The following is a 23,503-nucleotide window of genomic DNA, read 5'->3' as shown; positions in this document are numbered from 1 at the left end:
GCATTCCGGTTCTTGCTACGAGAAAATAGAAAAATAATGGTATGAAGGGGTATCTTTGCTCATATAAGGAAGGATTGATGTTTGTAGTTCTATTTGTTTAACTCACTATTACCTCTCCAAAGTTATTGAAAGTTCCAGCAATGAAATAAATGTTAATGCAATTTAAAGTCTTGAAGGAAGAGTGTAATATTATGGATATTATGACGATATAATGATCTGTATTTGTTTGTTTCCCATTTTTAAATTTCTCTCTACCAATTTCCTCCACTTCTAGTAGTATGAGAATTTCTGGAACGAGTTGTACTACCTATGTGAGATATCATGGAGATATCACTATCGTCGAAATTTAATATATTTGAATTTCTATTCGTTTTCATGTTTCTTGATGTGGTGTTCATTGGAGTTTTATATTTACCACTTTTTGAGCTATTTTTATTAGAACCACGTTCATCAGTTTCATTATCGTCGTCAGACTGTATTATTTCTAATGTTTCAAGATGTCTTGAGATATCATCAATGGTGATATCTTCGACGGTACGATTAAAGGTTTTGTTTAATTCTTCATCGTATTGATAATCTTCATCATCGTCATCGCTTGGGATTTCTTGATCAACAAAAGGAACTTCTTTCTTTAAGTTCAAAGTTCTGCCACTATGCGATGAAGCTTTTGCAGATGCAATTCTGGATTTCTCAGTGTGACCAGCATACCCGCTGCGTTGGTAAGATTGTTTTTCTGACGGAACTTTCTTTATTACATTATTAATTTCGTTAGCTTGTGATCTTGTGAGTCTTTGGGCATGAGTATCTCCAGTGCCAAATAATTCATTTGGTGAAGCTTGTTTGCCTTCAAGTAAAACATCCTCAAATTCATTAATCATCGATCTACCTAGACCAATAACTTCTTCGGCCCATATTCTAATGACATCACGGGATTTTTTAGTCTTGTATGGAGTCCATGAAGGTTTGCAACCTCTGACAATTTCCTTGATAACTTGTTCTGAACCCCATTCCTTAATCCAGTTCTGGTTTTGCAAACCAATCAAATGAGAGAAGACACCAGATGCAATGGCTTTGTCGGAATAACCACCCTCTAAAACAGACAATACCTTACCATTACAATGTAGTTGGGCCAATTTCAATGCATCCTTTGTGAATGTAGTGTAAAAACTAGTTGGAACATTAACTGAGTGTCTTTGCATCGAAGTTTGTTCAAATTCTGAAGCATCGAAACCTGCACTAATTACCACCAAACCTTTAAATGGTTTGTTCATTTCTTGCATTTGGTTTTTTGCATTCTTAAAAAATTCATCAGCTTTTGCGAAAAGAGTTCTATATTTAGTTTGGTATAATTTATTAAAATCTTCCTCTGTAGCCCACGTTTGTAAATGAACATTCCAAATATTGAGATCGTGTGCATCCATTACACAAGTGGAAGCATTTTTGATGTTATCTTTGGTAGCGTATCCACTTTCGGTTGGGAATGAATTTATGTCATGCATTGAGAAGTAGCCAACTTTTGGAAAGTCGGCCATTTTCTTACCAAAGTCATCATATTCATTTTTATCTTCATCATCTTGAACATTACCATCATCTGGCTTGAATCCAGCTCTTTTCCAACATATATCTTGAGTGCCATCACCGTGATGTAAATCAAAATCTAAGATGACTGCATGTGATACACCATATTTTTCATAGGCGTATTCAATTGCTATCTGTGCATTATTTAACAAACAAAACCCCGACGGAGTAGAAACATGACAATGATGACCAGGTGGTCGTATAGCTACAAAGGCTCTGTTGCTGATATGTTCCGCAGATGGGCCGTGGAATATAGAATCCAAACCTAACTCTAGAGCGCCAATGGATCCTTCAATAGCTTTAATTGTTTCCGAACTCAGATATATATCGCCGGAATTCCATGAATCAGGAACTTCAATCTCACCGTTCTGCAACTTCTTATCAGCTTCTTGACAGTACTTAATCAAGTCGTTTGGCCATCTGTCACCATGGATCCGTCTAACATATGAGCTGAATATTGATCCTCTCTTATTATGCGAAGTCTTTAAAGTGAATAACGCAGGATACATAGTAATAGCAGCGGCAATACCCATGGAAGAAGCTAATAATCTCTCTGGTCTTTCCACAATAGTCTTCTTATACGACTTAGTCACCCAGTCTCTTTGGAAAGTGTGATGCAATGATAATGGGGAAAGCACGACGACAGCTTTAGCGCTTTCAGGGATGGTAGCAGCAGCCCTAGCTGCTGAGATAACATTTGGGTTATTCTGAACAAACTGTTTAAACTGTTGATGAAACCTATATAGTGGGTCACTATTATTACTCGACATTGCAAACAGCAGATGTTGTTGTTGTTGTTCTTCTTCTTCTTCTTCTCTAATTGCTATTTTTGGAATGACACCAAATAGCGAATAACAGGCAGCAAAAACTCTAGTTTAACTCTATTGAATCTGAAATAAGAACCAACACTCAATAAGAAACAAATGCTCTTCCCCTTCCTTTGGAACCACCCTGAGAACACAGCTAGTAACTAAAGAAGTATAATGAACAATTAATTACTTGTATGTTTTATATTACTTCTCTTGAACATTTCACATTTTTGTTTATTATTATTGTTCGCTGAGTTGTTTTGAACGTTTCCGTATTAGGAGAAACGTCGAAAAGTTCAAATGTCTCGAGAAGACACAAGGTGATGAATGCATGGTATATAAACGAATGCATGTGTTTGTAGTTGTATTTGTAATGAACGCTAGAGTTGTTATGTACTTGCAGAGTGACCAGAAGTGAGTGGTAAGATGATGGATGATTAAGATTTTTAAAATTGAGCTCTGTCTTCCAGAGATATTGTTCATGTGGAGGTCTTGTCTTGAATAGAACCAGTGACTGTTGCAATTGAGTTATATTATGCTGAACTTTATATGTATGTATTTGAAAATATCTTGATTGTGAGTTCCAGTATTCCAATAGGGAAGCTTATCTCATTCTTGACTATGTATCTACTCAACTGACGTTTATAATTCCATATCCAACATTCCGATGGACCCTACAAGAGAAATGAGAAAAAGTCGTTCTTTAATTGTAAGATCGAACAATATTCTAAGAAGATTCTGGTGTTCTTGTTGCTCGTTTAGATTAGGATATCGCCCATATAATAAGATCATCGTTCTATGTGTTTGAATAGTGAGGAGGTACTGTTTTTAGGGAAGTGTTACGATCAAACAATCTCTGAGTAAAACAAGCAGAAATGAGTTATCAACAGGGTTTTAATGATGGGTACAATAGACCAGCTTACCCACCACCACACCGTAGTCAGTATGTGCAATCAGGCAGTAATATGAACGTTAATAACGGTAATATGAACATGAACAGCACTGGCTACAATGGTAACTATAATAATAACACTTATGGCAACAATAATTATAACACTTATGGCAACAATAATAATGTCGCTCAGGTCTCGCAGCAAATGCAATTCCAACAACAGCAACAGAATCAACAACAGTTTCAACAGCAATTTCAACAACAGAATCCAAACCAATACCAAAATCGTGCGCCAAGAAGAAAAGCTTTGCTTATTGGTATCAACTATTTAGGTAGTAAAAATCAACTTCGTGGCTGTATTAATGATGTCTCTAATATGTATGCTTTCTTAACCTCTCAATACGGTTACAACGCTGCAGATATTGTCAGATTGACAGACGATCAAACTAATATGGTATGTGTGCCGACAAGGGCAAATATGATCAGGGCCATGCACTGGTTAGTCAAAGACGCTCAGCCTGGTGACTCCTTATTCTTTCATTATTCAGGCCATGGTGGTCAGACTGAGGATTTGGATGGTGATGAAGATAACGGGTATGATGAAACTATCATGCCAGTTGATTTCCAGACACAAGGAGTCATTGTTGATGATGAGATGAATGCCATCATGGTTAAGCCTCTGCCTGCCGGTGTCAAGATGACATGTCTTTTCGATTCATGTCATTCTGGTACTGCTTTAGATCTACCATTTACTTACTCTACAAAAGGTGTCATTAAAGAGCCAAGTATCTTGAAAAATGTAGGTTCCACAGGTTTGGAAGCTGTCATGGCATATGCTTCTGGTAATCGTTCTAATTTAATGACGTCCATTAATAATCTAGTCACTACCGTTAGTAATGGTGCAAATGGTATGAGTGAACAGGATAAGGAGAGAATAAAACAAATGAAGATGTCACCTGCCGATATTATCATGATCTCTGGGTCAAAGGATAATCAAACCTCTGCAGATGCTGTGGAAAATGGTAATGCAACAGGTGCTATGTCATATGCATTCATTAAAGTTTTAAGTTACCAGCCACAGCAGACATATCTGTCAATGCTTAATAATATGAGAAATGAATTGGTTGGTAAATATTCACAAAAACCACAATTATCAGCATCACATGAGATAGATGTCAACCAAAGATTCATTATTTAGATTGTGTTCCTTTTATAGCTTTTATAATTATATTTTTTTAATTGTAAAATACTTTATATCCCATTTAAACAGAGAGACTGCTAAAGTTATTATAATTGAATTATCTATATAGATTTATTTACATTCAAGATTAAATTCACTCTAATTGGAGGAATCAAGTGGGATGGTATTTTTAGTATTTCCATTCGAGCTTCTGTTTTGGGCTCTGTTAGATCTTCTATTCGAGTTTCTGTTTGAATTTCTGTTTGGAGGTCTATCAGAACTTCTGTTAGAATCGGTGTCGTTTCTTCTCTTTTCTCTGTTAATGAAATCTTGCAAGCTTAAGTTCTCTAAATCTATCTTTCTCTTGTCAAAATTTTGAATAGCTTTTTCAATATCATCAGTTGCCTTTTTGATACTTTGTTGGGTAACTGTTACCTCTCTTTTCATTAAATCTTCTTCACGTTCATGTAATTCGGCAATAGTATTTGCAACTTCAGAAGAACTAATAGGAATAGTAATTCCTAATTCGGCTAGAGTAGTGATCAAAGTTGGTTCTAATGTAAATTTTGAATTCTCAATTTTTTCTTTACTGTCAGCATTTGGATCTTCATTTCGTTTTTGTAACTTTAATAATTTTTTATTTTTAGATGGAGGTGTACTGAAATGTTCATCTTGGTAGACACTTCCTACAGCCACCAAATCCTCATTTACTACAGTCATTGACTGATGTTCACCACTATTATCTTTGCCATAGGTAACGAGTTTATTCTTTACTGGTCTTACATAATCTGGGTCCATTGCCAGTAAACAAGTCTGAACATTATTAATCTCATCAATGAGAGCAGGTACAGAAGCTTCAGTTAATGCATTTTCCAATTTTTTCAATATTTCTTCTCTCTCATTAGCTAACTTTCTCAAACTAACAGCTTTAAATCTTTCGTACGATTCCTGTTGATTTTGTTTTTCATATTTCCTATATTCTTTATCAAATGTACTTCTTATTTCAGAAATTTTTTGATATAGTTCGTCCCTCTTAATGTATAATAGATTTCTTTTGGTGATTAAAGCTTGCTTATCATTGGAAAAATTCGATACTTTCTCTTGATTGACATTTTTAATATCATTTATTTTATCTAAAGTTGAATCTATTTCATTCTGCACCGCTCTAACTTCAGAAGAATTTGCTAGTTTTTTTTTTAATTCAGAGATCTTCATCTTATCATTTGATATCTCATCTTGCTTTGGTTTAGTGGAGGCAAGGATTTTCTTTGCTGCTATCAATCTTGTTCTCTTCAAAGATAATTCTCTTTCTTCAACTAAAGTTCTTTCAATTTTTTTTGCATTAAACTCTTGATCAATTTTTTTCAATTCTTCATCAAATTCCTCCAATGTTTTAAAGTTAAACTTAATTGTAGCAAGTTTCTCATCGATTTCGGCAGTTTTCCTTTTAACCTCTACTTCAATTGACCTAATCTGAGCTTGAAGATTATCCTTTTCCTGACTCAAACTAGTTTGCTTATTCACCAGTTTCTTAACTTGTTGCTGTAATTTTGTTATTTGACTATTATCGACTTTTGACCTGTTATTTCTTGTTGCCTTTGCCTCAGAATCTTTGACGGCAATAGCTTCCTCGATGTCTTTCAATTGTTTTGTTATGTCATCCATTTGCTTTTGCAATGGTGAGATTTTTAAATCTCTTTCGTCAGAATCAGGACGGCCGACACGGTGAGTTGGTTCAGACATCATCGACTTGTATTTGTTTTTGGTTGCCCAATTGCTAGTTTAATCAGTAACTTGCAGTAGCTAGATGTTCCAGAAGTCCTACCAACAAAGAAACGAACTCAGCTTAAATACTACGTTAAAAGCTCATTTAATCGAAATACCGTAACATCAACAAAACACCATTTTTCATTAATATCGATACACATAGTAACTTGACCACAATTAGCGATGAGCTGTACAATTCATGAAAAAAGTTGAAATTTGGAAAAAGGACAATTGACAGCAAACAGTAAACACTAAATGCTAAAGAATCCTTAGGCAATGTCCACCTTACCCTGGATCACGTCCCTGCAGTAATTCTTGCAAAAGAAGAAATGCAACGCTCGAGAATAATAACCGATAAAAGGTTAAAAGCGAACTTGAGTTGATTAGCGAGAACATATTACCGCCGCCATTGAACTGATAACCGCCCAACGTAAAGATGGGTTCAACACATGGAACCGAAAGCAATAAAGCAAATGTTTACTTGCCTTATATGGTTTGGGGGTAGTGTCCTCTAAGCCAATTCAAACTGAACTCAAACCATGTGTTCTTTATCTTGAACGTGCTAAAATAAAGTAAACTCGCAAATGATAGACGCCTCGATTAACCGCCAATTGACATAATCAAATACCAGTGCATACTGTCAGTGATTGGAGGGAAACGCAGCGTAACTGTTACCTTCAGAAGTCACAGATCAATAATGCATCCTACGCTTGTCCAACTTATGTATGCAATGCATGTAGGCAGGTATAATATTTTTAACCGCTTACCTCCCATGGCTCGTAAATCATCCTTAACCAAGACATTGTCTAGGTCCACTGAAACTGTGAGAATAATTTACGATCAGACGCATATCCATGCCTAACGAAAATATATGTTACTATGAATTAACTGAGACACCTAGCTTGCTTATATCCTGACATTGTCATTCATTATAGATCTCTTTTTAACCCTGTAATTGCTTTATTCAATTTTTTATCGTTATATCGGACGACTGTTTCTTTAAAAATTGAAAAATTAAATAATGAAGTTAAATGTCAAAAAAAGAAATAGAAAGAAAGTTTGCTAGTTTTGCTCGACAATTATTATATTTAAATGGGAGTTTTGAATCCAGAATGATGGATGCGTTTATCTTGACACTCTGCTGGCCGAAATTATTGTTGTTCATTGGAGTACCCGTTGAGAAATATTAAGCAAATTGGTAGGCTATAAACTATAAAACATTGAACTCAGAAAAATGTCTGGATACGCTAAGTTAGTACAAGATTTGACAGCTGAAGATGTCTTAGAACAGTTTCCAGAGGTGATTCCTCTGCAGAAGAGACCTAACTCTAAGTCTAGTGAATCTTCTTCTGATTCCCACAACGACTCTGTGTTCACTGGTCATGATGAGGAACAAATTAAATTGATGAATGAAAATTGTATAGTATTAGATTGGGATGACAATGCAATTGGTGCTGGTACCAAGAAGTTATGTCACTTGATGGATAATATTAATAAAGGTCTGTTACATCGTGCCTTCTCTGTGTTTTTGTTCAACGATGAAGGTAAACTGTTGCTACAACAACGTGCATCTGAAAAAATTACATTCCCAGATTTATGGACAAACACTTGTTGTTCTCACCCATTATGTGTTGACGATGAAATTGGTTTAAAAGGCGACTTGAACGATAAGATTAAAGGTGCTAAGACTGCAGCAATTAGAAAATTAGAACATGAACTAGGTATTCCTCAAAATGAAACCATTGAGAAAGGTAAATTCCATTTCTTGAATAGAATACATTATATGGCACCATCAAATGAGCCATGGGGTGAACATGAAATCGATTACATTTTATTCTACAAGATCGACAAGAAGTTGAGTTTGACTGTTGACCCATCGCCAAACGAAGTTAGAGACACTAAATGGGTCACTGCACAAGAATTAAAAGATATGTTCGAAAACCCAGATCTTAAATTCACACCATGGTTTAAACTAATCTGTGAAAGCTATTTATTCCAATGGTGGAATGCATTAGATGACATTTCCAAGGTCGAAAATGACACAAAAATCCACAGAATGTTAAAATAAGCATCTGCAATATAACAATCACAAGATAATCATATGTAGCTATGTATATATATATATATATATATCAACGAAAAAGTAGTTTTCAAATATTTATTGAACATTATCCTGAAGGGACTATTGAAACATAAAGCAAAAAACCATTCACTAAATAAACATTAACCTTGTTAAAGATGAAGCTCAGATTTGATTGTTTAGCCAATATGGCTGACCTTGCAAACCTTCTCGAAACCAAATTCTTTAAATTCTTAGCATTTTGACTCTATTTGCTTTGGTAATTAATCAAAAATGTATCACTATGCGCGGGATTTTATAGTGAGGATGATGAGTATATCTAGAAACTTCAACATGTAAGAACTCATGTAAATATATATGTATATATATTTACATATATGAAAGGTTAGAGTCCAAGAGTTCAAGTATTCGTGTTTGTACTTACGGTTTTTCCTATGCCATTGTCAGTATATTTTTGGAAACTTATATATCTAGTGCTAAGCATAAAAACTTTCTACCTTGTGCATCAACTAAAGAATATTATAGAAGAGAACTATTACAGTGTATATTGAAATGAGTGAACGAAAGGCGTTTATTAAACGTGACACCAACGAAACTAAAATCCAAATTGCTATCTCATTAAATGGTGGTTTTATCGAAATTCCTGAATCCATTTTGAAAGACAAGGCACCATCTGGTAACATTGCTAGTCAAGCAACCTCATCTCAGGTCATCGATATCCACACAGGTGTAGGATTCCTAGATCATATGATCCATGCATTAGCTAAACATTCCGGTTGGTCCCTAATAGTTGAATGTATTGGTGATTTACACATCGATGACCATCACACAACCGAAGACTGTGGTATCGCATTAGGTCAAGCATTTAAAGAAGCGCTAGGTCAAGTACGTGGAGTTAAGAGATTCGGATCAGGTTTTGCTCCTTTAGATGAAGCTTTGTCTCGTGCAGTTGTAGATTTATCCAATAGACCTTATGCTGTCATTGAATTGGGTTTAAAAAGAGAAAAAATAGGTGATCTATCCACAGAAATGATTCCACATTTCTTGGAAAGTTTCGCTGAAGCCTCAAGATTAACTATTCATGTAGACTGCCTAAGAGGTTTCAATGATCATCATAGATCGGAAAGTGCATTCAAGGCTCTGGCCATTGCTTTAAAAGAAGCAATCTCATCTAACGGTACAAATGACATCCCCTCTACTAAAGGTGTATTGATGTAGTGGGATGAAAGATCTATTTATTAATCATTTTTAGATTTTATATTTGTAATTATTACATGTAATTTTAGTCTAAATATAAATTGATTCATTTCAGCATTTTTATAATTAGTGCCGGTTCCATCCATTATGTCTGTAAATATATTTTTGCAAAGCTAAACTATTATTTTCCATCCTATTGGGAAAGTCGTTAAATGCTGGCATCTACATATTATGAAAACAAATACACTAGTTATTGATTTAAATACTTACAATTGTATTTCTTCAATTAATTTAGCTTACTAGAGGCATATGCTAGTAACCATTTAATATTAGTTAAAAGTAACTTCATAGCCGTGGTCCACTCTAATGTAGGATTCGATCCATATAATTTCACGGATAAACTATTTATCTTATCCCCATAAATGCTATAAGGCAACTCTAATTCATCTTGTTCAGATGTGGAGTTATTATCTACATTGTTATCAACTTTTTTCAAAGTTGCGAGCTTTACCACTAATTGACGTATTGTTGCAAGAAGACATTCCATAGCTTTATCAAAATTTGACTCTCTCCTAAAAATTTTACCTACTTTAAAACTTTCATCACTGTAAGCTTCAAAAATCAACCAATCCTCAGTTTCTTTATTGAATTTCATAATTTTTGAGAATGAGCCCAATGGTTGAAATTTATAACCATCTAATTTTAAATCCAATCTCGTTGAGATTGTGTATAAAAGCAAAATCACTTGACCTAATGCTGCATTAATTTCTTTCCAGGATACTGGCACATCGTCAAAACCACCAAGTCGCAGTCCATTAATTGTCCCGAATGGTCCTTCATGTGATATTTTAAATGTTTCATTGTATACATTAAGTTTTCTTAGTTGATCAAGATTATGTAATAAGGACTCATATTGGCAGTTTAAAGATCTTAATTCTTTCTCAAATCGAAGTTTATCAAGGTCTTTATTATTATTCCTCAACATTATCTCTTCGGTTTTTACTTTTTTGCCTTCAAACATCTCTTGAATTAGCCCAATATCTTTATCTAATTGCTCATCTTTCTTCTCTAGTTCTTGCAAATGCTTCAGCAATATTTCTCTTTCATCCAATAAAGTTTTAAACTCTGTCTCCTTTTCTGTTAAAGAAGTCTCTTGAAAGTTGCCCTTTTGTTCTTCAATCTGTTTGATAAATTGTTGGTAAGTATCCCTTTCCTTCAGAACTTCATCAAACTGTCCTTGCATTTTTTCAATTATTATATTACAACACTCTTGACAAATTGGATGATCGAAATTACTATTTTCAGATAGAATATTGAATATTTTAGTTAAAGAACTTACTTGAGCAGAGAGTGATACGTAATCACCAGAAGCATCACCGATTTTCAATGAATTCAAAAGCCTTGTATCTTTGATACCTGATTCACTATCTATTGAAGTAGAACTTTCTATATATTTTCCAACATCCAATGAGTCCTGCAAGTTTTCATTCTTCAATACAACAAATGAATCAGCAAATAAAGGGTTTTTAAATTTGATATCCTTCAGATCTTTAACTTTATTCAATCTCTGCAATCTAACATTTGGTATCTTAAATCCGGATGGTTTAAAGGTATATTGATTTCCATGACTATTTATCAATAAATTTCTTTGTGCAATACTTAAATCCAGCAACGATGTATCAATTTGAAGAGGTAAATGACAATTTTGGCATTTTAAAATCTGTTCGTTAAGATGTGACATTATAAAATAATAAAATAATAAAATATCAACGACTTATAACAATATTCAATACGCAAGCTAATGTACCAGTTTTAGACGTATCCTGTCCACTCCTAATACAAAGGTCGATACTTCTTTTAATTAATTATTTGCAATTTATATTTAAAGGTTTTAAACTTTTTAAAGATTAAAGCGCCATCGAATTAAAGCTTCCATTATGATAATCACGTCGTGATTGATCCATAGTTGAAAGATGGATGTAGAAAGCTGGAGGAGTATAAGGAAAAACATAATTTCATATATATATATATTTATAAACGTTATATCAATTTTATTTACAATATATTTTCATATTTACAGGTCAAAATAATGTAACTACAACACCAACGAGAGAGAGAGAGAGAGAGAGTCTACGGTTAAAAATTATAATACCAATAAAGGTTACGAGAGTCAGGGTTTACTTCGGACAATATTTTGTATGGATCAGACTTTAATAATCTTCTAGCTTGTATATCTTTTTCGGTTCTCTGCAAATACATTTCTCTCATCTTCTCTAAAACATGCTTTTCGTTATGATCCATGATGTATGTTGAACTAATTATTGGTCTATCTACAGGACATGCTAACGTATTATTCTTAATATGTTTATAGTAATATGATGATATAGTAGCTTCTAATGGTTCTCGGATACACACTTCAATACCCTTAGGTACCCATATTTCATGCAATCCTGCGAATTTATACCGTCCTGTAGTTACTACTCGTATATATCCTATGTCCTTAAAGACAATTTCAATGGCCCCCAAAAATGGAGGGATAACATGTCTATTGAATTTTGTAGTATCACAAGTTTCTTTAGTGATAGCACAATATTGCTGTAAACTATGGGCATTTGGTAACTCATTTTCATGACATTCCTTAAATACATCGATACCTTTCTCGACGCTTGAAAATGTATATGATGTCCCAGTAATATGTCTCGTTATTTGATTAATTGTGCCATTGGGAGGAACTAAGAAAAATATTCCTCCAATGGTATAACAACGCCCTTTTTCAGTACCATTTAAAGAGTCATAAGCACGATTTTGAAGTTTCTTCAAGTTAAGTTTTGATGTATTCCTTATTCCTTCTAACCATTCCCTCTTAATAACGTCTTCCAAATATATATCGTCAAGATTTTCGGTATATCCTGGAAGATCGTATATATATTTCGCATTAATTTTATATGCTTGAACATTCCTAGTCAGGTTGGGTATAAATGATACACCGGTGGATTCTTGTTTCATTCTTAACCTTTTATTCTCCAATACAGTTGTATTTTGAGATGGTTGTCGTTCTACTCTAATTTTGGTATCTCTATCGACTTTGTAACCGTCACATAGATCTAATAATGAATTAATCAACTTTGATTTCCCAACATTGGCATTTCCTAATAAATAAGTGTCATTTTTGAACAATGACAAAGCACTATTCAGATTCCAAGATTTCAAGGCAGATACACCTACGACCCTATTTGTTATTATATTAACATGATACTTCAAGAAGTCTATGAAGAATGCCTGGGTCATGGTAGATAATTGTTTCCTTTTAAGAGACGATAGCTCACCCTTTGTTAAAATTAAAAGATTATTTGCAATATCACTTTTCAAGAGCTTTGCATTAAAATGGAATGGGAATTCATGTAACGGAACGACATTTGCTATTGAACTGTTAGGTTTTACTAATTTCAATACCTTGTCTAAAGGATACCTTTGAAAGTCACTAGGAGTGTACTTATTCTGATATAATGCGTCACTACATCTTTTACAGATGGGTGGCTTTTCTTGAGCCTCTTTTAAATCATCTCTACTAATCTCATTGTCGCTCTCCTTAAAGTGTTGAATATCCTGACTGAATAGCAAATATTTAATATCATCTAAGGACTCCAGTTTACCAACTTGGGGCTTCTCAGGCTTCCTATAATAATTTGTTAATTTTGGATCAGTATTTTGTAAACTTATCCCACATGAATTACAATCAATTAATCGTATTCTTGTGCTAGAGAATGATCTTTTGGCAAATAAATTAACATGTCGGTGGAACCGATAGCATCTCATAATCGAATAAACAAAAAATATAATCTCTTCGCTAATTGTAATAATAAGATTAGAAGCTAAACTGATCCTCTCACCCTTATAAATTATGTAGCTGATGATTAACAATAACCAAGTACTATTATTATATAATATAACTTTCTTATTAAACTACCCATTCAGTTTATGTTATCTATAAATAGTGCACTCATCATGCATAGTCAACAGTTCCTTATAGATCTATCTCATCTCAGTTTTTCAATTATCGTCAGACACGACAAAAGTGAAATTTTTCAGTAAGCGATGAGATGAGATGAGGTGAGATGAGATGAGATAGCCACTATATAAAAACAGATGAGATGATTATTATTATTTTATAAAGTCATTTTATTGTTGTTGGATTCCCATTCCTAAAATGCCATTGGGATTTTGGTGAATTATTTGTAGGATCACGTTAAGAAATTGTAATAGTTCATTTGAATTGGCAATAAATGGGGAAAAAAGTGTCTAAGGCTACCAAGAAGTTTCAATCGAAGCATTTAAAAGATGCTATTGATAAGAGACGTAAAGATAAACAGCTACAGAAGAGGATCCAAAGTCGTAGAGGTAATAAAACTGATGAGGAGAAAAAAAATGCTGCTGGTACGAAGGAAGAACAAAAAATGAAGAAATCTGCCAACAATGAAGTTTTCAATGACATGCAGATTGAACAATATTTTGACAAAGGTTTTGAATTACCAAAAACTAGTAAAAAAGTTAAAAACGTTGATCAAAGAAGGAATAACTCAGCCTCAGAATCCGAATCCGAATCTGATGCCAATGATATCGATATGTTAGGCGAAGATGAAGAAGTTCAAAAATATTTACAAAATGAAACAGAAGAAATATTTCATGCTGATGTTCCAACGATTAATGAAAAAGAGCCAATTAAGAAATCTAACTCTTCTATAACTAAAAGTATATTAACTGAATCTGTTGTCGAAACATGGGAAGAAAAATTAACTAATAAACCAAATTTAAAAGTTATTAAGAATACAATTGATGCTTTCCAATATACTGTCGAGTATGAAAATGCCCCAGAAAGATTACTTAACAATCCATTTCATATCGATTCAGATGATGTTATGCAGTCGATTGTCAGATTAGGTTTGGAGGACTTGCCAAAAGCAATTACAAGTTTAGTTGCATACAAATTGAAAAAAGGTGTCAGAACTTTAGCAACTGGTTCTAATGTTGAAACATTATCGAAACATATCCAAGTGCATATTATATCTTTAATACACCTAATGTCTTCGTTGAATGATTCAGATACTCTTGATGTGGTTCTAACTTCCATTAACGACCTATTACCTTACGTTGTGGGAGATAAGAAAAGTTCCAAGAAACTTATAAAACAAATGGTCGAAATATGGGGAAATTCAGATGATGAGTACACAATCATTTTGATTGCTAATTATTTAATAGATTTTTCTACTGAATTTAGATCTTTACTTTTACAGAGTGTTATGAAGACTATTTACTCATCATTTGTTTCAAATTGTCGTAAAATAAATGAAGACAGTTTATCTAGAATTTTGGCTCAAATGAAATCCACAACAGACTTATTTTTGGTTGACGAGACAATCAGTTATACTATTGGTTTTGATTACATCAAACAATTAGCATTGCATCTAAAAAATTCTATGAGTTCAAATAAAGAACTTTCCATGGAAGAACAGGCCAACAACTACAAGAGTGTTTATAATTGGCAATTTATAATGTCATTAGATTTTTGGTCCAGTGTGGTAATAGCTTCCTACAATTCTGAGGATTCAAAAAAGGATAGTCCAATCAAAGAATTATTAGCACCATTAGTTCAAACAATGTTAGGAACTACAAGATTGATTCCGACTCCTCAATTCTATCCTCTTAGATTCCATATTGTAAGAACATTAATAGAGATCATTGAATCATCCGGAGCTTTAATACCTGTATATCCAATCATAAATGAAGTATTGTTTTCAAATTTATTTTTTAAGCAAGTCAGGGCTTCATCAGATAATGAAGCATTTGATTTCAAACACAACTTAAAGTGCCCAATAGAAGATATCAACACAAAATCTTATCAATTTTCTGTTTGGAAAGTAAGTATAGAGATTACTTTAGAATATTTACTTCCTTTCTGTAAACAAATAGCATTCCCAGAATTAGCTACACCTATTATAGTTGCTCTAGAACAATTCAAAAAAAAAACAGAAGATAACCAATATGAAACAGGTGCATCTAATTTGATAGAAAGAATCCGTCAACAAATTGATTTTATCGATCAAGCCAGATCCACGGTTAATTACAACCCACAAAATACAAATAATGTCTTAAAATTCTTAAGTGAAACACCGGTTGAGAAGACACCATTAGGTTCTTATATCAAATCCCAACTTTCATATAAATTTGATAAAGAGTTCGAAAGTGCAATCGATTATCTAAAAGAGAACAGTGAAGTAGATGATGACCTAGAACTTGAAGCATCAGGTGAAGAGGAATTTGAGGATTTATCTGAAGAAGGAACATCAAGTTCTGATTAATTCATTTATATAGTTATGAAATAACAAACTTTTAATAAAATCTTAAATTAATAAAACATCAACACGTCTCTTTGAGATTTTAAATTTTATATTTAAAGGGCGGAAAAAAATATAGGCGGCTAAAATATATAAACCTTTTGACATACTATTATAAATAAACCTTATTAATGTGTAAGATTTTAAATGTACATCAAGAAATATATACTTCCACATATCTATCTATCTATATATATATATAGGAAAGAACATTGAAGCATATACTGTATATTTGCATTATAATCAAGAAAAATGGATGAAACCACGTTAGTGAACACTTCCCCAATAAAGGATCAGAATAATTTGAAAGATAAGTGCTCACAGGTTATTTCCCATGAAGATTCCTGTAAACTGTCAAAAACCAAAGTTTGCAAACCAAACACTAAGAATACATCAAATATTCTGGAGAAAAGGTTAGAGTATAATGAAATTACTAATAACTCTTTAAGACGGCAAAAAGATATAACATCATTGAAACAGGCAATAAAGATAGTTGATAAATATGATGAAGAGAAAAAGACTTTTGATTTGATCGATAAGTGGAGAGATATTTCTCAGAAAGGTTTGTCTTATATGATGAATTCGACACTTTTAAAGATTGACAGAGTTGGCGGTTATATGGAGTTGAGGAAAAAAGAATTAGAAGCCGAGAAGAGACAGATTGAATACCAATTAGAGAATGATTTGGATGGGGAATATGAGAATATGATAGAAACTGAAGAATTCCAGATGTTACCGGAAGATGTTAAATCAGAATATGCTAAAAAATTTGAACATGAAAAGGAGAAGGTCAACAGTTGGAAAGAGAAAAAATTCTCTGAACTCGATTCTAAATTAGATTCAATTTCAAACGAATCATTTACTATGGAAGAATTATGTAAAAGATTAAAGGTCGACTTTTCCCTGGTTTTCCAATCTTCAAATGAAAACTAAACGAACAGCATTTTAACTTAGAATAAATACTGAAATATTCTTCTATGAATGTAATAAAATAATTATTTATGATATTTATTATATTTTATGGGAAATGCTATGTAAGTAAAATAAAAATATGAATCGATTTGTAAATTATTCCTTAAAGAGATCTTCTAATCTTAGTCTAGGAGCAATGTTCATGGCCAATAATTCTTGGAATAATAATTTAGCAGCGTACGGAATTGTCATCTTAACAATGAATTCTGCACTCTTACATGTAGTACACCAACCACTGTAACCCATTAAGCCACATTTATGACATACATCAACCTCAAAAGCATCTGAACTTATCATTAATCTTTCTAATAATAGTTGAGAGGCACCATAAGCGATAACACAATCTCTTTCCATTTCACCTAATCTTAAACCACCATCTCTAGATCTACCTTCAGTTGGTTGACGAGTTAATACAGCTCTTGGACCTCTGGCTCTTGCATGCATTTTATCCAATACCATATGTTTTAATTTTTGGTAATAAATTGGACCAAAGAAAATATAAGCTTGTAAACATTCACCTGTAACACCCGAATACAACATATCTTTACCGGAATAGTTGTAACCATTCTCAACTAATATTTGAGACATATCTTCAAGCTTCGAACCACCAAAACAGGTACCATATTCTAAACTACCATTTAAAACACCTGCTTTACCAGAAACTAATTCTATCATCTTACCGACTGTCATACGGGATGGGAAACCATGCGGGTTCATGATAATATCAGGAGAGATACCTTCATCATTAAATGGCATATCTTCATGGTTAACGATAATACCACAGACACCCTTTTGACCATGTCTAGATGAAAATTTATCACCTAATTCAGGTCTTCTATTTTGTCTCAATAGTACCTTAATCAAGGCTTGATCATTTTCAGAAACTGACATCATAACCTGATCAATATGTGAAGGTACGGGGGATCTATATACAACTGGAGTTTCTTTATATTGTGATTGTGTACTTGTTAACACACTATCAGATGCATTTGTAGGAACTGACTTATTAATATAAATTTGACCACTGTTAACCTTAACACCTACTTCACCCAAACCATCTGGTCCTAGCGCTTCATGTTGCCAAATTGGATTGTTGTTTTCATCAACACGCATACCACCTATGATATCTTGTGTATGATTTGGATATCTTTTTAAAACAGTTGTAGTTTTTCTTCTGGTTTCACAACGACCAAAACCTCTATCAATCGAAGCTTTATTCAATACCAAAGCATCCTCAATATCGTAACCAGAATATGACATAACAGCAACAGTTGCATTTTGACCTGCAGGTAATTTGTCGTAATCAATTAGCTCAATGGTCTTAGTTTTCACCATAGGTTGCTGTGGATAAATCATTAAATACAATAATGTATCAATTCTCTTAAATTGGTTATAACCGATAGCACCAATTGCTTGTTTACCCATCGCACATTGATATGTGTTACGTGGAGATTGATTATGGTGTGGATATGGAATTAAACCTGCAACTGCACCCAAAACAGTGAATGGTTCAATTTCTAAATGGGTACTACGATTTGATAAATCCTTTTCATACAACGCAATAAAGCAGTCGTTTTCTTCGTTAACATCTAAGTATTCTACTAAACCCAGTTTTAAGAAATCATCAAAATCTAATTTACCTTCCAATAATTCCTTTAAGTGTTCTGCTTTAACATGTGATTTACCATTACTAACAATGATCAATGGTCTACAAATTCTACCACCATCAGTAGCAATGTGAACAGCCTGTTGATGAGAATTTGTGTAAATGGAAACAAATTCAGAAACTCTACCAGTTCTTCTTAATTGTCTAAACTGGGACACAAAGTTTAGAGGAAATCTAGTTGTACCTATTAATGTACCATTTAGATGAACACCATAATTTAAATGTAAGCTAGCACTATCAATAAGTGTAATATCTTCAACACCCAGCATATAACATAATTTTTTAATTGGGTCTTCTTCATCATCTGTGGTGATATGGGTCATCAAGGCTAAGTTCTTAACCAAACCACAAGCTTCACCTTCAGGAGTATCAGCTGTACATAACATACCAAATTGGGAAGGTTGTAGCGCTCTTGGGCCGGAAACCTTTCTTGACTTTTCGAATTGAGATGAAATTCTTGTCATCATACCTAAAGCTGAAATATAAGATAGACGAGATAAGACATGAGTGACACCAGCTCTTTCCATCTTAAATCTTTTTAGAGACCAGTTACCAGTTGAAATGGCTCTATTCAAACCGCTGGTTATATTATTTGAATGAACATTAATCGATAACAAAGCATCATATTCCATAGCTCTATTTGGTTTTTTTAATACTTTATCAATACTTGCCTTGAAATCACTATTGAATTTCTTGAATAAATCTTCAAATAACAAAGAAATCAATTGTCCTGCCAATTCTAAACGTTTATTACCGACATAATCTCTATCATCTACCATTTTAGGATTCTCAATAGCCATTACTACTCTACGCGTCATCATTGCAATGTATAGTGCTTTTTCTCTAAAATCTAAAGCTTCTACTGTTAAATGTGCAATCACAGTGGTCGCTATAGCTTCAATACCTTCTTGTAGTATCGATAGTTTTTGTCTTCTAATAGTTTTCACCTTGGAACCTATGTACTCCAGCGCTTGCTGTTGAGTACTTATGTTTAATTTAACAGCTTCTTCCAAGTTAATTGCAAAGATATCTTGATAACTGCTATCGTTACCACACACCAATTGCATAATTTCTAAGTCGGAGACAATACCACATGCTTTCAAAATAATAGCAATTGGGACTTCTTCGGCAATAGAATTGTGCTTCAAGTAAATCTTACCGTTCTTAGTAACGACATAAGTTTTAGATTTTCTTTCGTGAGTCGATGAAGTGACAGAAGCTTGGACAATGGACTTCTTTTCATCTGCTTCTACAATAATACGATTCTTTGATAATTGTTCTTGAACTAAAATTACTTTTTCTGTACCGTTGACAATGAAGTATCCACCTGGATCTAAGGGACACTCATTTAATTTTGCCATGACTTTTTGATCAGCACCATTTAATATACACTTATTAGATCTTAACATTATTGGCATTCTACCAATTTCGACATCCTTATGCATAATTATATTTCTTCCTCTTGTGTACTCGATGTCAACGTATATTGGAGCCGAGTAAGTCATATCTCTCAATCTACATTCATGTGGAGGAACTAATTTCTCTTTAGAACCAGTTGATTTTTCACCGATTCTAATATCAACATACTTTAAATAGAATTCTGGATCGACATCACTTAAAATGACTTGATTTGCTTCAATGATTTTCTTCAAATCCTTATCAACAAAGTAATTAAAGGAATCTAAATGTTGCTTAACCAAACCTTTAACTTTCAAGAAAGCTGGTAATAAATTCCATTTATCCTCAGCAGTATCAATGGCATCAGTCAATTTCTTACCTTTATAGACAGGTTTCAACAAATCATCAAAGGAATCATCCTTCTCATGGTCGTGAGAGTGGGAACGTTTTTGAGAAACCATTACCTTCGATCACTACCAAATAATTATCTCACTATCTTTCAACGAATTGTATAGAATATTTATTTTAACTGAATATTTCAGGTTATTCTTATCAGGTAAGGTTGGTTTAGTATACTGTATCCTGTTAATCAAATGCAAGAAAAGTTTACTATTAAAAAAGGGAAATAGCAAAATTTTAAAGATTAAATCATTATATCATTATATAAATTCAATACTAACTAGATTAAATTGAATAGATTTCAATTAGTTACTAATCAAATCAAAAAGTTTCATCTCATCGCATCTTAGCTATGTTACAATAATAACACATTCAAATTTTTTTTACATTAAAATTTCAAGCGGTCATTTTTATACCTCGTATTCAGTGATGTGAAATTTGTATGGGCATCAGATTAAAATTAATGAAGATTAAGACATACACACATGTATTTTAGTATGTATAAGGTAGACGTGATAGAGTTGACTTTGCGATTTAAGTCGTGTTAGAAGCATTGATCGTCTGTTATTTGAAATTACTGTAATACTGGCACTAGATTTTTATAGCAGCTAGCGAATTGTTAATTGTTGTTTTACCGTTTGTTGCTTTAGCAGTTCAAAAAGGAATTCATTGACTTGTCAATTTTTACTACGAATCAACCGGAAGTAAAACACAAATAGATAGCATTAGGATAATGAGTGCTATCACTTCAAAAAAATCGGTTAACGATTATTTAGAAGAACTTCCTCAACAGGTACAAAGTAAATTATACGAATCCCCAGCGGCATGTCTGTCTATTTATAGACTGTTACCGCATATGGCCAAGTTTTTCATTATGTCGATGGTATTCAATGACAATGAAATATCGATTCGTGATTTGGACAGGTGGGTGAACTCTAATGGTAAATTGCAATTCCAGGATGCTATTAAGTCTATGAAGTCATTACATATCTTGATTCCCGGTAAAGAGCAAGGTTCGATGTTTGTCAATTTGAATTCGACTTTTAGGACAAGTTTTAGAAATGCATTGACTGGAGGTGAAGTGAACAATTCGTTCGGTAATATTATTGACAAGATAGACGATCTGGTAGATTCTAGTGTGCTGTTGGAGTACGCTAAAGATAAATGGGAAACAATTTTGCATTTCATGGTGGGTACGCCATTGATCAAGATGCCATCCGATAATGTATTAAATCTATTGAAACATAGTAAACTGATGGAAGAATTAGAGAGTAGCGGTGAATTTAAGATCACGAATGATGGGTTCCAATTTCTTCTGCAAGATGTCAACTCGCAAATCTGGACGTTGCTATTGCAATACCTAAAAATTGCAGAGGCGTTGCATATGAACCCCGTTGATATTCTAAATTTCATATTCATGCTAGGTTCTTTAGAGTTTGGGAAAGCGTACAGTGTTGAAGGATTGAGTGACACACAGAAGAAGATGCTGAAAGACATGAGAGATTACGGTTTAATTTTCCAAAAGACCTCCAATGCTACTGTATTTTATCCAACAACCTTAGCCACACAACTGACCTCGGACTCCAGTACTGTGCGGAGTGCCTCCGGTGCCATCGACAGTCTGTTATCGCAGACGAAGGAAGCCAACAACAACGACTCGCAAAACCTCGGAACCGACACCGACGACCTAGTGGGGAACCAAAGCGTCGAAGTCGGCGCACTGGTGGTGGAGACAAACTTCAAACTGTACTCGTACTCAAACTCACCTCTGCAGATTGCGATCTTGAGCTTGTTTGTGCACTTGCGCACGAGGTTTTCCAACATGGTCACCGGCCAAATTACCCGTGAGTCCATCAGAAACGCGCTTGCCAACGGGGTGACGGCGGACCAGATCATCGCGTACTTGCAATCGCACGCGCACCCACAGATGCGTAGATTAGCAGAGACGACGTTGAAGAAGAAGCTGGAACTGGACCCAAACACAAAAGACCAACTCCAAATCCTTCCCCCCACCGTAGTGGATCAAATCAAGCTATGGCAACTGGAATTGGACAGAATACTGAGCTACGACGGCTCGCTGTACTCGGACTTCGACAACAACCAAGAATACAACATGCTATACAACTATGCCAAGGACATCGGCGTACTGTTATGGAAGAACGATAGAAAACGTAAATTCTTTGTCTCGAAAGAAGGTAATTCGCAAGTGCTGGACTTTGCAAAGAGAAAACTAAAGAAGAAACAGTGATCCACGCCCACCTAACGACGCGCCAGCATAGCAGCATAGCACTGTATCACTATATCACTTATATATATAAATAATGAATACCGAAGCATATACATATCCTTTACACCGCCGACCAGTCACCCGGGGCAACCGCCACCGGCACCGACAGTATCACGTGCCACTAAAACCATGGCCGACACAACTCCGAGCTGACCGGCTCGGCCATCGGCCCCCGCCCCTCGATTCGCGTTGGCACCGACCGCAGAGGCCGCGGAAACCCGAGTCGCCTGACACCCCCGCCCCCTCACTTCTCCCCATACTTAAGGGGTTTGTGGGGTGCCAATTTCCGGTCCGCGGGAAAAAGGGTTGGCTCTGCAGCGGCGGCTCTGCTGTCCCCCGTGATCCAAAACTTTTTCGAAATGAAATTGGTTTTCTAATATAACAGAGAGAGGTACCATGGATACAAAGTATAGCAAGGGTCACAAATGTTGCCAGCATCTCGAACACATCTCGAAACAATCTCGAAAATATCTCGAGGGTATCTGGAGGAGAATCTGATTAGTTGTAAATGTTTGTGTATTTTATTGATGTTGACACCCATCCATCTTTTAACCTTAAAGTTTAATTGTCAATGGAGTTCGTTATGGTACTTCCAGGACATGCTCCATGGCGGATTAAGGAACTCTGAGAACTGGGAGGGCGGGAACACTGGGATGGTGTGAATATTCTGATTCGTTATATGCTATTTGTGTATATACCGTTTCGAGCATCTCTATATGTTTTGCAGATTTTTATTACTTTTGATCCGATTCGTTCATATTCCTCTTCAGGTTTGTAAATATCTCAGATCCAGATGATTCGATTGCACACCAGGTCGAAACATTCTGTTTGTCGACCTCATCTACAAAGCTAAGTGAAAATTGTTTCAATTAAACTTTCTAATTCA

The 23,503-nt window shown here is 34.4% G+C and overlaps 11 protein-coding genes across 11 annotated transcripts; 6 read left to right on the top strand and 5 right to left on the bottom strand.

Moving 5' to 3' along the window:
• Positions 1-251: 251 nt before the first annotated feature.
• HOS3 (histone deacetylase) lies at positions 252-2,348 on the bottom strand (the record flags this gene model as incomplete). Its single annotated transcript, XM_003683582.1, has 1 exon — positions 252-2,348. One exon carries the CDS (start codon positions 2,346-2,348, stop codon positions 252-254), a length of 2,097 nt encoding a protein of 698 aa, XP_003683630.1.
• A 914-nt stretch (positions 2,349-3,262) lies between these two features.
• On the top strand, positions 3,263-4,477 carry MCA1 (Ca(2+)-dependent cysteine protease MCA1; the record flags this gene model as incomplete). The annotated part of the gene is made up of 1 exon (XM_003683581.1): positions 3,263-4,477. One exon carries the CDS (start codon positions 3,263-3,265, stop codon positions 4,475-4,477), a length of 1,215 nt encoding a protein of 404 aa, XP_003683629.1.
• A 141-nt stretch (positions 4,478-4,618) lies between these two features.
• TPHA0A01100 (uncharacterized protein) lies at positions 4,619-6,205 on the bottom strand (the record flags this gene model as incomplete). Its single annotated transcript, XM_003683580.1, has 1 exon — positions 4,619-6,205. The coding sequence occupies one exon, from the start codon at positions 6,203-6,205 to the stop codon at positions 4,619-4,621; it is 1,587 nt and encodes a 528-aa protein (XP_003683628.1).
• A 1,255-nt stretch (positions 6,206-7,460) lies between these two features.
• IDI1 (isopentenyl-diphosphate delta-isomerase IDI1) lies at positions 7,461-8,294 on the top strand (the record flags this gene model as incomplete). The annotated part of the gene is made up of 1 exon (XM_003683579.1): positions 7,461-8,294. The coding sequence occupies one exon, from the start codon at positions 7,461-7,463 to the stop codon at positions 8,292-8,294; it is 834 nt and encodes a 277-aa protein (XP_003683627.1).
• Positions 8,295-8,858: 564 nt separating this feature from the next.
• Positions 8,859-9,524, top strand: HIS3 (imidazoleglycerol-phosphate dehydratase HIS3; the record flags this gene model as incomplete). The annotated part of the gene is made up of 1 exon (XM_003683578.1): positions 8,859-9,524. The coding sequence occupies one exon, from the start codon at positions 8,859-8,861 to the stop codon at positions 9,522-9,524; it is 666 nt and encodes a 221-aa protein (XP_003683626.1).
• A 265-nt stretch (positions 9,525-9,789) lies between these two features.
• VPS30 (beclin 1) lies at positions 9,790-11,244 on the bottom strand (the record flags this gene model as incomplete). The annotated part of the gene is made up of 1 exon (XM_003683577.1): positions 9,790-11,244. One exon carries the CDS (start codon positions 11,242-11,244, stop codon positions 9,790-9,792), a length of 1,455 nt encoding a protein of 484 aa, XP_003683625.1.
• Positions 11,245-11,639: 395 nt separating this feature from the next.
• Positions 11,640-13,319, bottom strand: GEP3 (Gep3p; the record flags this gene model as incomplete). The annotated part of the gene is made up of 1 exon (XM_003683576.1): positions 11,640-13,319. One exon carries the CDS (start codon positions 13,317-13,319, stop codon positions 11,640-11,642), a length of 1,680 nt encoding a protein of 559 aa, XP_003683624.1.
• A 467-nt stretch (positions 13,320-13,786) lies between these two features.
• Positions 13,787-15,859, top strand: NOC2 (mRNA-binding ribosome synthesis protein NOC2; the record flags this gene model as incomplete). The annotated part of the gene is made up of 1 exon (XM_003683575.1): positions 13,787-15,859. One exon carries the CDS (start codon positions 13,787-13,789, stop codon positions 15,857-15,859), a length of 2,073 nt encoding a protein of 690 aa, XP_003683623.1.
• Positions 15,860-16,147: 288 nt separating this feature from the next.
• On the top strand, positions 16,148-16,828 carry MEI5 (Mei5p; the record flags this gene model as incomplete). The annotated part of the gene is made up of 1 exon (XM_003683574.1): positions 16,148-16,828. One exon carries the CDS (start codon positions 16,148-16,150, stop codon positions 16,826-16,828), a length of 681 nt encoding a protein of 226 aa, XP_003683622.1.
• A 135-nt stretch (positions 16,829-16,963) lies between these two features.
• RET1 (DNA-directed RNA polymerase III core subunit RET1) lies at positions 16,964-20,392 on the bottom strand (the record flags this gene model as incomplete). Its single annotated transcript, XM_003683573.1, has 1 exon — positions 16,964-20,392. One exon carries the CDS (start codon positions 20,390-20,392, stop codon positions 16,964-16,966), a length of 3,429 nt encoding a protein of 1,142 aa, XP_003683621.1.
• Positions 20,393-21,063: 671 nt separating this feature from the next.
• TFB2 (TFIIH/NER complex subunit TFB2) lies at positions 21,064-22,578 on the top strand (the record flags this gene model as incomplete). Its single annotated transcript, XM_003683572.1, has 1 exon — positions 21,064-22,578. The coding sequence occupies one exon, from the start codon at positions 21,064-21,066 to the stop codon at positions 22,576-22,578; it is 1,515 nt and encodes a 504-aa protein (XP_003683620.1).
• Positions 22,579-23,503: the final 925 nt, after the last annotated feature.

This window comes from Tetrapisispora phaffii, chromosome 1 (genome assembly GCF_000236905.1).
Source record: "Tetrapisispora phaffii CBS 4417 chromosome 1, complete genome".
Classification (NCBI taxonomy): domain Eukaryota; kingdom Fungi; phylum Ascomycota; class Saccharomycetes; order Saccharomycetales; family Saccharomycetaceae; genus Tetrapisispora; species Tetrapisispora phaffii.
The sequence above is the reverse complement of the archived record's forward strand: the minus strand, read 5'-3'. Positions and strand labels throughout refer to the sequence as shown.